This window comes from Pezoporus occidentalis, unplaced genomic scaffold (assembly GCF_034315485.1).
Source record: "Pezoporus occidentalis ecotype Australia unplaced genomic scaffold, CSIRO_AGI_Poc_V1 ctg244, whole genome shotgun sequence".
NCBI classification, from domain to species: Eukaryota; Metazoa; Chordata; class Aves; order Psittaciformes; family Psittacidae; genus Pezoporus; species Pezoporus occidentalis.
The window spans coordinates 87,549-100,572 of NW_026914330.1; the positions used below are offsets into that span (position 1 = coordinate 87,549).

At 51.4% G+C, this 13,024-nt stretch overlaps 1 protein-coding gene across 15 annotated transcripts in view; it reads left to right on the plus strand.

Annotated features, from left to right (window-relative positions):
* The window catches only part of OTOF (otoferlin), a 98,169-nt gene that overhangs the window by 69,790 nt on the left and 15,355 nt on the right, over positions 1-13,024 (plus strand). For all 15 annotated transcript variants that reach the window (XM_062622586.1, XM_062622588.1, XM_062622593.1 and 12 more), the window contains 13 exons: positions 99-282; positions 3,086-3,206; positions 3,864-3,964; positions 4,408-4,498; positions 5,357-5,473; positions 7,816-7,968; positions 8,437-8,626; positions 9,030-9,154; positions 9,632-9,766; positions 10,245-10,406; positions 11,012-11,131; positions 11,657-11,818; positions 12,727-12,889. In XM_062622586.1, coding sequence (XP_062478570.1) covers positions 99-282; positions 3,086-3,206; positions 3,864-3,964; positions 4,408-4,498; positions 5,357-5,473; positions 7,816-7,968; positions 8,437-8,626; positions 9,030-9,154; positions 9,632-9,766; positions 10,245-10,406; positions 11,012-11,131; positions 11,657-11,818; positions 12,727-12,889 — 1,824 coding nt within the window. The remainder of the gene's footprint in view (positions 1-98; positions 283-3,085; positions 3,207-3,863; positions 3,965-4,407; positions 4,499-5,356; positions 5,474-7,815; positions 7,969-8,436; positions 8,627-9,029; positions 9,155-9,631; positions 9,767-10,244; positions 10,407-11,011; positions 11,132-11,656; positions 11,819-12,726; positions 12,890-13,024) is intronic.

The following is a 13,024-nucleotide window of genomic DNA, read 5'->3' on the forward strand; positions in this document are numbered from 1 at the left end:
TTTAGAAAAAGCCCTGTCCCCAACCTGAATTAAAGCTGTGAGACTGAGCCTGACTGGAGTTACGGTCCTGTGAGTTAATTTCACATTTCTTTCTTGAGGTAACTATGGGAACCAGATGGATGGCATGAGCAAACCCATCCTACAGAGGAAGAAAGAGGGCGGGGATGGGAATGAGGAGGAGTCTGAGCTGCTCCAGAATTCAAGTGAGGATGAAGGTGATGAGGATGGAGAGATGGTCTCTGTTTCTTCATCTCAACCCATGAAGCCTCTGGTCACAGACAGGTAAGCATGCCCACCTGGCTACTGAAGTGCTGCTGTGCAGAGACGTGTCTCTCAAATCAGACATGGTCTGCAGGTGTTGGAGCTCCCACCTAGATTCATTCAGCTAACAGACATGGGAGCAGCATGGGGACCAGATCTCCATGCCCTGTAATGGGAGATTAGATACCACATGTAGATACCTTGCCTTAGATACTACAGTCTGCCAGCTGAACCCCCATCCCATTCTCTACAGTTCTGAGCATTCCTGTGGATTCTCTGATGTCCAATAAGGGCTGAAGTCAGCTCCCAAGCTACCCTACAAAGGACATCCTTCATCCACCTGGCCAGACGTGCACCCAAAACTCAAGGCTATCAACACCTTCAGTGCTCTTCACCTATGGCAAATAGGGACAACATTAACCAGTGGATTCAAAAAATCATTGGTGGGAAATGAAAAAACAATATCAGTTTCACTTCTGTACGTACAAGTTTCATACATACAGGAAACCAGTCTATAAATGGATCCTTCCTTAGGATCATTCCACATCAGGGAGGAGAGGTCTGGGTTTTGCATCTGTGCTCTCTCCAGTTGCCTGACATATAAAATAGAATTATGGAATGGTTTAAATTGGAAGGAACTTTTTATAGTTCATACAGTTCCACACAGCACTACCCCCCTGCCACGGGCAGGGACACCTTCCACTAGACCAGGTTGCTCCAAGCCTCATCCAACCTGGCCTTGAACACTGCCAGGGATGGGGCAGCCACAGCTTCTCTGGGCAACCTGGGCCAGGGCCTCACCACCCTCACAGGGAAGAACTTCTGCCTCAGATCTCATCTCAATCTCCCCTCTGTCAGGTTAAAGCCATTCCCCCTTGTCCTGTCCCTACAGGCCCTTGTCAAAAGCCCCTCTCCAGCTTTCTTCTTGGCCCCTTTAGGCACTGGAAGCTGCTCTAAGGTCTCCACAGAGCCTTCTCCAGGCTGAACATTAAAACATCATAAGTACCATGCAAAGAAAAGGAAAGGTCCCTCTAGAGACAAGGCATAGATTTCAGAAGTGAGGCTTATTTGTCCTGAAACAAGGTATATTTCTTTGTCACTTGAGATCCTAAAAGCTAGACAAGGTCTAGAGGACATGCAGAGCAAGGGGGATTCAAAAAGTGCTGGAAAAAAGATCTTTAGAATGTGTTAGGCAAGAGATTGGGGTAAAAGACTTAAAATCCTCTCACTCTCCCCTGTTTGCAGCATCTCTTTTTTGGTCGGTCTGTCTGTCCTGTTTACTGTCCTTGACAGCTGCTCTCTGGTGTTTAAAAGAGCCAGAACTGGCAAAACAGGTCCTACCCTGGGTCTGTTGATGCACAGCTGGTTGTCAGGAGACAAATCACTTCTGTTTTCTCTTCTTCACCTATAGAATTACGGCTAGTTTTTGGTCTGCTTTAGGAGTTGCTTTGTGATGGGCAGGTTGTAGTCACCCTAAAATACAGGCAAGATCCAGACAGTGTGATGCTGGTGGGTGCTTTCCACCCCAAGCAGTTGGATCAGAATGCCCCAAACTGAACAGGATCAACACGTCTTGGGATGGCTGGGCTGGGCTTCAGTCACAGCCTGGATTTGTATACAAAGGAGTAGTACTAAGGAAAGCTAATTGGATTAACCTGATGTGATGTTCTTCAAGTGGATTTTAACTGTGTTATACCAGTGGATAGATGTTAATAGAACTGCCTGATTTAATTCAATTGGGAAATGAAACAAACCCCACTGAACTGAAGATATTTGCACTCCAGATGAAAGTCTATCTGGGGTTCCCTGACTTGTTTACCAGCTCCTTATCAAGGTGAATGTCAAACAAGGATGAGAAGCATGGATGGTTTGGGAGCCTGTCACTGTGCTCTGACTCTCATGCTGTTTACTCAGGGTGCGGGGGACCTCATGATCAACTGTGGGGCTCTGCTGACATCTTCTGGCTGGAAAAACCCTGATGGCTTAGGAAGGTTGAGCTGAAGCTGTGTTTTAACTAAGGGTGATCCCAGGTGCAGCAGGATCTGCAGTGGCTGGACTAGATGGGTCCTAGCTCCTGGACAGTGCTCAGGCATCTAAGAAGATGAACCTGCTCTTCAGCCTCATCCTTCCTTTAACTGTACCGTGACTATTACCTCTCCATCCCACCAGCAGGTGGAATCACAGAATCACAGAATGGTTTGGGCTGGAAGGGACCTTAAAGCTCATCCAGTCCCAGCCCCCTCCCATGGACAGGGACACCTTCCACTAGACCAGGTTGCTCCAGGCCCTGTCCAACCTGGCCTTGAACACTGCCAGGGATGGGGCAGCCACAGCTTCTCTGGGCAACCTGTGCCAGGGCCTCAGCACCTTCACAGGGAAGAACTTCTGCCTAAAATCTCATCTCAATCTCCCCTCTGTCAGTTTAAAGCCATTCCCCCTTGTCCTGTCCCTACAGACCCCTGTCAAAAGCCCCTCTCCAGTTTCTTGGCAGGCCCTTTAGGCACTGAAAGCTGCTCTAAGGTCTCCCTGGAGCCTCCTCTTCTCCAGGCTGAACAAGCCCAGCTCTCTCAGCCTGTCTCCATAGCAGAGGTGCTCCAGCCCTTGGGGTATCCCTGGGCACTGCACCCGTCCACCCTGGGTCTCGCATTGGGAAGGGTGTAGGAGAGATGGAGCCTCTGTTCTTCAGGGTGTAATTCACCCCAGCTCCCTCTCTCTCACACCTACCCCCCATCATGGTATTGCCTCCCTGGAAGAGGTCTGGGACGGGCTGTTCCTGGCCAGGAGCATTACCACCATGGAACATCACTTCTGCTTCCTCTTGCAGGAACTACTTCCACCTCCCGTACTTTGAGAGAAAGCCTTGCATCTATATCAAGAGCTGGTGGCAGGACCAGCGCCGCAGACTGTATAATGCCAACATCATGGACAAGATTGCAGACAAGCTGGTCAGTACATGCTGGGATGTGAGGAAAGGAGATGGCTTGGGACATGGGGCTGGTATGAGGCACTTCCAGGCTCCCTGTGCATCTCTGCAGCTTGTCACAAAGCAGGGACACACAGTGCAAGGACCCACAAGCAAACTTGTGCCAGAAAGGGGAAAGTATCACAGATCTAAATACTCCATAAAGTGAATATCCAAATCCTAGGGGCTTATCTGTGGATCAGACCCATGTGTCCCCACTGAAGGGAGCTGGGGCAGGGAGGCTTTGTCCCCATGGACTGTGAGGGTGAACCACTTGTGTGGCAGGATGAAGACTCCTTAATAGTCTCAGCTAATTCCCAAGGAGCCTTTCTGACAGCTCCACATCTTCAGGGTCACAGCAGGATCTGCAAAGAGAGAGCCTGGCAGGTCCAGCCAAAGCAGTGTGGAGTTTGTCCAACTGGTCACATGGAGGGCAGTGGAGCCATTCCCATGAATCAGAGCCAGGTCCCTGCAGCCAAATGTGTGCCAGACCTGAGCCCGGAGGCTGGCAGTTCTGGAGTAGCACCAGATGTTTCCCACTGGCACATCCCACAGGCCTGTTCTATGTGTGGTTGGACCTCAGTGGGGTCCTTGCTCACTGTCCCACCACCCCTCACTGCTCCCACCATTGATGCTGCAGGAGGAAGGGCTGAACGACGTGCAGGAAATGATCAAGACAGAGAAGCCGCATCCAGAGCGCCGGCTCCGAGGGGTCCTGGAGGAGCTGAGCAGTGGGTGCTTGTGAGTAGAAGATGTGCAGAGGTGGCACACTGCATATCACTGCTTCCTGCAGGGCTATGGGCAAGGTTGTGAGATTAAACTCACCTAGCCTTAGCCTCTGGATGATGGGCAAGTAGTTCATTGCATTGGCACAATGCTACATCCTCTGCCTACTGACTTGGAGATGGGTGAGGTGGTGCTTACATCTGCACCTCAATGACCCCAAACCAGCCATGAAAGCCTCAGTCTTGTGGTCTCCACAGACTGGTACCCAGTGGACACTTACATGCATGACACTCAGCATTGGGTGCAAATATGCCACAATTGCATTGCGGGCTGCAGAGAAATAGGGCATATCCCTCCAGTGACATGCCCTGCTGCTGGCAGAGACCCATCAAGCCACAGCTCCTTGCAGAGAGCACACAGGCTCCCACAGGATTCATGATGCCCACCTTTCCCACCAGGCACTTCGTGACGTTGGCTGACAAGGACCAGCACCACTCCTCACGCACGAGGCTGGACCGGGAAAGGCTCAAGTCCTGCATGCGGGAGCTGGTGAGTGGGAGTCAGCCAGGCAGGGAGGAGGATTCATGAGCAGGGTCTGGACCTTGTCAATGCAGTGGGGAGCTCTGGTCCATAGGCATGCTGATTTCCAGTGTCTCTGGATTGAGAGTTTGAGGTTTATTTCTGAATAGAGGAGCCCAAGACCACTCGGGTGCTGCACAGGTCCTAGTTGGCACTTGGATCTATGCTGCTGCCTCCCTCCACCACACTCTGCTTTGCCTTGGAAAGAAATATGGGAACACATGGTGGGAGCTACACTGCTGTAAAACAGCTGAGGAAGGAGGAACTTAGAGGGGGCTTACTCCAAGGATAGATAACACCTAGGTGTTTGGGGCTGGTACCCCAGATCCTTGCAAAGCATTTAGATGTGCAAAAGAGATGTACAAAGAGCAGGGAAGTTTATTCAGCTGGCACAGACAAAGACACTGCCTTCAGCAGCCAGCTGTATCCTGCAGAGTGATGAATTTAACACGTGAAAGCCTCCATGTCCCTTTTCCTGAATGGTCAAGTGCAGATTTATAGCAGGGTCAGCAGAAGGGGAGACACTATCCTTGATAGTCCAGGCTTGAAGCACCCCAAAATGCCCTAAACACAGGTGACACCTTCCTGCCCTCTGCATCTTCTCCTATAGCAGATGTCCCTGCACTGTTAGGGGCACTCCCTGCATCATGCCAAGGTTAACAAGCAGGTGTCAGGAGTGCCATCACCAGGATGCATGTGGTGGGATTAAAGAACCTGCCTCCTCACCACCCCTTCCCAAAAGCTGGGGACATGCCTGGTGCTTCTCTCTTCTCTGTGCTCCCTTCTGCTCTTTCTCACATGAAGCCTTGGGCCCCCCTTTAATCGCAGGAGAACATGGGGCAGCAAGCCACGACTCTGAGGTCACAAGTGAAGAAGAACACCATGAAAGACAAGCTGAAATTGGTGCAAAACTTCCTGCAGAAACTCCGGTTCTTGGCAGACGAGGTGAGTCCCTCCACATACAGAGATCAGCTGAGTAAGCACATGGTGATAGCAGCCTGGGATGGATGGAGACCTGTCTGCAAACCCTATGGGCAGGAGAGGTCCCTGATAGCACAGGTCTTATGTAAGGAGCCACTTCAAGTCTACACCCTGCCCCATGCCTCCTGTGCACTGCTGGGTTGGAACAAGTTAGTGCTAAACCAAGTTAAAAGCCCTTCCTCCCAGCCAGGAAACAGAGCTGGGGCCTTTCGCATTTCTGGCAGCCTCAGCCGTGGGGAAGCCATGAAGCTCACTGGGGGATTGGTCATCAGAAGGTGGCACATATCAACCCAGCATTAAGTGCAGCAGCAGGGAGCTGCTTCTGACCCTGGCTGGGTAGGGAGTTGCTCTTCAAAGGGCTGTGGGATAACACCCTGTCCTCTCACAGAGCTCAAACCCTCCGATTTTTGTTGCTGCAGCATACTCTTGCTTCACTCCAGCTCACAGGTAAGAGATAATAGCCCAGTATGTTAGAGGTGCTCACAGCATTTCCGAAAAGATGCTGTTACCTGCAAAATATATTTCCTTCCTTCAGAAAAAAAATACACCATTCCTCTGCTATTTTTAGGGATGCTGTATCTGCAAAATATTTTTTCCTTCCTTCAGAAAAATACACCTTTCCTCCGCTATTTTTACAGTTTAGGATTGGGTCAGTCACTGAGAGGATACCAGCCCTCATGGCAGATGCAGCTGTTGCACCTTCTGCTCTTAATTCCCATGGCAGGCTCCCAGCCTCGACTACATATCCTTTGTTACAGCAAGGACTTCCTTGACCTTGGCTCATCACAGCAGAACATAAACTAGACTGTAAGGTGTGATGGGACCTGTCCAGATGGGGAATCTGTCATAGAATCACAGAACAGTTTGGCTTGGAAGGGACCTTAAAGCTCACCCAGTTCCAACCACCTGCCAGGGACACCTTCCACCAGACCAGGTTGCTCCAAGCCCCATCCAACCTGGCCTTGAACACTGCCAGGGATGGGGCAGCCACAGCTTCTCTGGGCAACCTGTGCCAGGGCCTCAGCACCTTCACAGGGAACAACTTCTTCCTAAGATCTCATCTCAATCTCCCCTCTGTCAGGTTAAAGCCATTCCCCCTTGTCCTGTCCCTACAGGCCCTTGTCAAAAGCCCCTCTCCAGCTTTCTTGTCAGCCCTTTTAGGCACTGGAAGCTGCTCTAAGGTCTCCACAGAGCCTTCTCTTCTCCAGGCTGAACAAGCCCAGCTCTCTCAGCCTGTCTCCATAGCAGAGGTGCTCCAGGCCTCAAAGCATCTTCATGGCCCCTTCTGGCCTCACTCCAACAGCTCCACATTTTTCTTATGTTGGGGCCCCAGATCTGGATGCAGGACTGCAGGGGGGGACTCATGAGAGTGGAGCAGAGGGGGAGAATCCCCTCCCTCGACCTGCTGGTCATGCTGCTGGTGATCAGCTCCATTTGATTTTGCCTCTTTTCCTCTAGTTCATGCTTGTGAAACACTTGGTAACGGTAAGGGGCTCTCTGAGGAGCTGTGCTTGGTTTCAATTTTCCTTTTTGGCTGCATGTGCAGAATGTGTCCATCTAGCAAGTGCTGTCCCAGTTCCTGCCCCTGCACGGCACGGGCCTGTGGGGAGGGGATTCTCCTCTGGAATTGCAGAGCCTTTCCCAGAGAGGCTCTGGTATCTGGACTTTACGTGAAGAGATTTTAGTAGTTTAACATTTCAGCATTAAAGTGAAGCAGTGTGTGCAGAACGTTGAGCTAAAAGGAGTTTAAGGCAGACTTCCCATGCAGACTTCTTACATAATAGTGTGTTTTATAAATTCTTTTTAATCTTACTGGGTATAAAATGACCTTGTAGATTTAGGAGGGAAGTTTGTGATTGCAGCTGCTTATTTTAGAGTGTCTAAATATAAACAGATTTTTTGGAAAGCATGAGAAATTATCAGTGGTGTTTCTCTGATTGGAGTTGAAAATCAGAACTCTGGCCCTACAGTTCCCATGTCCACTGAATGAAGAAAGGAGAAAAATCTTTAGTCTTCTAATCCAAAATGTTGTGGGTTTTTTTTTTTCAACTAGAACAAGTATAAATCCCAGTTTCTTTCCTGCTTGGCTTCACCCTGCTGAGCTTAGCTGAGCAACTTTTCTTAAGCAGACAAGCTTCTGCAATGGGACACTCAAAACCATTTCAGTGTCCCTAATGTGGCAATAGGTACACCCATTTTCTGTGGCATCTCTTGAATTTGCCTTCAGAAGGTCTCCAGACACACTGATACCTCACTGCTCAGAAAGAGCTTGAGACACTGACAGAGCTCTTTGCTGCTCTTCACAGCCCCAGCACACTATTCCTGACATCTTCATCTGGATGATGAGCAACAACAAACGCATTGCCTATGCCCGTGTCCCTTCCAAGGATATCCTCTACTCCATTGTGGATGAGGAGATGGGCAAGGACTGCGCCAAAGTGAAGACCATCTTCCTCAAGGTGATAATCTGTCTTTCCCAGGGGAACTGCAGCCAAGAGGAGGGAGGTGGAGGAAGGACACACTGGGAGGATGGGAGATGAAGATGAGTGAGCAGTGTATCCATTTTGTATACAAGACAAAACAGACCCCTACTCTACTGGTAGGGGTGGAAGTCTGATGCTAAGAAGTATCAACCACTGGTCTTACTCACCAGTAAGTGAGAAATGTTTGGAAGGGGAGAGGTGTTTGATCCAGCTGCCACAAAAGAAGATGCTGGCTTAGAAAGAGGATACCAGCATGGTGGGAAGAAAATAATGCATGAGGCAAGGTAGCATCATGATCTAAAAATGATGAGGGCTGGGTCCCTGTTTCGAAGGGACAGTGGTAAAAGCAATGCACCAGAAGAAACTGAATGCTGCAGAAAGTGGTCTGTCCATCTCTAAAACCTTCCCTATATCCATGTAAACTCTTCTGTCCTTTGTGCCCAGCTACCTGGGAAGAGGGGATTTGGACCTGCTGGGTGGACAGTTCAGGCCAAGATGGAGATATACTTGTGGCTGGGCCTCAACAAACAGCGCAAAGACTTCTTGAGTGGCCTGCCCTGTGGATTTGAGGAGAAGAAGACTGCCAGAGGCCAAAACCTGCCGTCCTTCCCACCCATCAGCCTCCTTTACACCAGTAAGAACTTCCTTCCTGTATTGGTTATTGGTCTGGAGACAGGACATGGAGAGGGCCAGAGGGAGCCTGGCTAGACACTCCTTAGACCTAGGGCTCCCAGGAGCTAAGGGGGAAATCATTCCAGTTGTTCCAGTCTGAGGTCTCCCATTGCCCCCATGGGGAGCTGGGGTGTGGGAATCATGCACCCTCTTCCCTACCCTGTTCATAGCTGTCATCCTGTACATGCCAAGCGGGATGCTGAGGAAGTCCCCGTGCCCATTCAGGACTCATGTTTTGAGGCTATATCCTTCATCGGTGCTGGCTCTGAGCAAAAAGCAAGGCCCTGAGACCTTGCTCTGCAGGCTGAGCCCCACAGCTGGGCTCCAGCGATGCATATCAAGCTGTCTTACCCTCTCTTTTGCAGAGAAGCAGGTTTTCCAGCTGCGAGCCCACATGTACCAAGCCCGGAGTTTATTTGCAGCTGACAGCAGTGGCCTTTCAGACCCCTTTGCAAGAGTCTTCTTCATCTCCCAGAGCCAATGCACCGAGGTAAACACCATCTCCTGACCTGGAGAGCTGGGCTTTGGTGTTGCATGCTCCATCAGCTCTTCATCCTGCTCCCCTGCCACAGGTCTCATGACTGCCAGTAAATCAAGGATTAGGCTGTCTCACGACAACAACATGTCCTCCCACTTCAGCGCACAGCTCTCCCACATCCCGGGGCGGGGGGATTCACTTGTCTGGTTAGGAGAAACTGGAGCATGTTGAAGTGGTTTTTGTGTCTTCCCTCCCCGGGCTGAGGGCTGCCAAACTTTAGCAGGCCTGGTGGACATTGGCAGTGATTCACGTCTGCTTGCCTGCTGTTGGGATTTTCCCCTTGGGAGATACCCCATACCTAACTAGTCTAAAACAACCATGCAGCAGCCCATTAGTGCTGCTGGGCAACTCAGACCAGCGCTCAGTCTGCTGCCTTTGCATGGAGCCTTAGACCCTGCCTGGAGCAATAATTCTGTCTTATTTTTCCAGGTTCTCAATGAGACCCTTTGCCCGACCTGGGACCAGCTGCTGGTCTTCGACAATGTGGAGCTGTATGGAGAAGCTCACGAGATGCGGGATGACCCTCCCATAATTGTCATTGAGATCTATGACCAGGACACAGTGGTAAGAGGAATCGTAACAAAGGAAAATGCTTATGGGTTTAGGTGATTCAGAGGCAAGCCAGGTAGTGCAGAGGGTGTGAGAAGCAGCTTTTCTCCTGACCCTTGGAAGATGTTTCCCCCCCAAATCTCCCATGGCACAAGCAGCCTCTGCTGCTCATTAGATCTCAGATTCAGTGCAATGACATCTTATTTTCGGAGTGTGAAGCAAGAGCTTTTGCGAGGGTGGGGGCAAGGAGACATTGCAAGAGTCTTTTCCTTTAGAAAAGTGGCTCAGCCCTGGCCTCCATGCTGAGCCTCAGCCACCTCCTCCACCTTGTTTGAAGAAGCCAGGAGCGAAAGCAGTCACCGAGCTTTGGTGTCCCAGGTGCAGTGGGCTGGTCCTGTCCTGACCACGATGGGGAGAGCTGCGGGGCTAACTGGAGAGACCTCATGGTCATGACTTAGGTCAGCAAACCCCAGTGCTCTCTTCACCTCCACAGGGCAAAGCTGACTTCATGGGCCGCACCTTTGCCAAGCCGGTGGTGAAGATGTCAGACGAGCAGTACTGCCCCCCACGCTTCCCCCCGCAGCTGGAGTACTACCAGATCTACCGGGGCAACTCCACTGCGGGCGACCTGCTGGCTGCCTTCGAGCTGCTCCAGGTACCTGCTGCCAAGGCCACCCCACACCAAGGGAGGGAAAGGATGGGGTGGAGGGTTGCAAGGGAACAGGGCTTTAACCCATCCATGTATATCTTAGTTGCTGCAAAGAGCAATGAGTTCATACATCCTAGAAAAGCCAAAAGGGTTTAGCACAGCAACTAACCCAGTGAGAGGGGAATGGCTCATACAGGATATTTGATCTGCCCTGGGTTTGGAAACAGGACCCGAAACCTGCTCTGGGCTAAGCTCTCGGACCATTTCTGCATCGGTTTGCACCCAGTCCAGCCAGATGCAACTCCTTGCAGGAAGAAAAGGAACAGCCCTGGGGCTCGGATATGTTGGTGGGCTAAGTTTGCTTTGCTGCTGGGTCTGTCCTGTGAGGAAGCACAGCACTGCCCAGCACCTTCCACTCACATATATACTTTTTCCCAAAGTCCCTGGACTGTGGGGTCAGCTGAATGCTCAGCAACATTTTGCTGCTTTTGAACCCTCTGAGACAGGACAGACCCAATGCACGAGACCAGGGACTGCCAAAAAAGCAGCTTCCAGGCAGCTGAGCACCAGCTCAAAGGAACAAATCCTAATCCATGCTGCATCTCTTCCAGATTGGCCCTGGGGGCAAGTCAGACCTGCCCCCGATTGACGGCCCCATGGACATGGACCGGGGCCCCATCCTGCCAGTGCCACTGGGGATTCGGCCAGTGCTGAGTAAATACAGAGTGGAGGTAATTGCCTTGGAGCACCAAATGTCAATGTTCAGCATTGCATGGGGCAGGAGAGCCCACCCACTGGTGTTGGAAGGACAGGAGGAATCTTTGAAGCTCTGATAATTAGCTGGGCACTAAGACCAGATGTCTGCATTGCAAGGATCTGTCTGTACTGGCTGCACCAGATGCCAGTCCTGAATCATGAGCCACCGTGGATGGACAGGGCTGGGCTGGTGCTGAGTTAAGGAGTTCCAGAAAAAGACTAGAAAGGAAGAAAAGGGAATGTTGAGGGCAGCAGGCTGGAATTCTTAGGCTGTTATAGATCAGATGTGGGGTGGCAGAGAGGGACCCTGCTGCAGCCTTGTGCCACGTGGTGGAGGAGAAGATACCTCAGGGGTCCACCGCTGCCCAGGCAGTGACATTAACTGTAGCGGCACTGCTCCTGGCGGATACAGAGAACCAACTTCTTTGACTCTATCTCGCTCCATCCATGAGGCACTCCATCTCATATTTATGTTCTTTATTCTCCTCCTCCTTCCCTAGGTCTTGTTTTGGGGGCTCAGGGATCTGAAGAGAGTGAACCTGGCCCAGGTGGACCGGCCCCGTGTGGACATTGAGTGTGCTGGGAAGGGAGTCCAATCAGCCCTCATCCAGAACTACAAGAAAAACCCCAACTTCAGCACTTTGGTCAAGTGGTTCGAAGTGGTGAGTGTTTCCTCTTCCCTCTGAGCTCCCAGCTGAAGCCCAGATTTTTTAGATCTGAAACCATGGGTCCTAGCCCCTTGCTTCAGTTTCCCTACAGCAATGGATGACAAGAGCACCATCCAAGTTGCTGTGGCCTTTCTCTGAGGGCTCCAAAGCATGCAGCCTCACAAGCTTGCAACCCAGAAATCAACCGTGTTCTGGACTGCATCACCAGCAGTGTGACCAGCAGGTCCAGGGAGGGGATTCTCCCCCTCTGCTCCACTCTCATGAGTACCTCTCTGCAGTCCTGCATCCAGCTCTGGAGCCCAAACTTAAGAAAGATGTGGAGCTGTTGGAGTGACCCACAAAAATGCTCCAAGGGCTGGAGCACCTCTGCTATGGAGACAGGCTGAGAGAGCTGGGCTTGTTCAGTCTGGAGAAGAGAAGGCTCTGGGGAGACCTTACAGCAGCTCCCAGTGCCTAAAGAGGCTGACAAGAAAGCTGGAGAGGGGCTTTTGACAAGTACCTGTAGGGACAGAACAGGAAGGAATGGCTTCAAACTGGCAAAGGGCAGATTTAGATGAGATCTTAGGCAGAAGTTGTTCCCTGTGAGAGTGGTGAGGCCCTGGCACAGGGTGCCCAGGAAAGCTGTGGCTGCCCCATCCCTGGCAGTGTTCAAGGCCAGGTTGGGTGGAGCTTGTAGCAACCTGGTCTAGTGGAAGGTGTCCCTGCCCATGGCAGGGGGTTGGAACTGGATGAGCTTTAAGATCCCTTCCAACCCAAACCATTCTGTGATTTGATGACTCTGTGCTTTGCTGGAGCTGCTCTAGCTTCCTCCAGCATGATCCCTGTTTTAGTTCCAACCACCGAAGCAGGCATCCCACAGCCCCTTGCCATCCCCTGATAAGCAGCACACCTTTGCTTCCCAGGACCTCCCGGAGAACGAGCTGCTCCACCCTCCGCTCAACATCCGCGTGGTGGACTGCCGGGCTTTCGGCCGTTACACCCTGGTGGGGTCCCATGCTGTCAGCTCCCTACGGAAGTTCATCTACCGCCCACCAGATAAGAAAGCCCAGCACTGGAATATGACAGGTACCAGGCTTGGGCCAGGGGGACCTGGCTGGTATGGGTCACTGGGGCATTGTGCATGGCAAAGAGGGAGATGGGTAGAGGGTTGTAAGGACTACGCTTGTTGGTTAAGCAAGCAGTGATTCTGGGTCTGGGTCA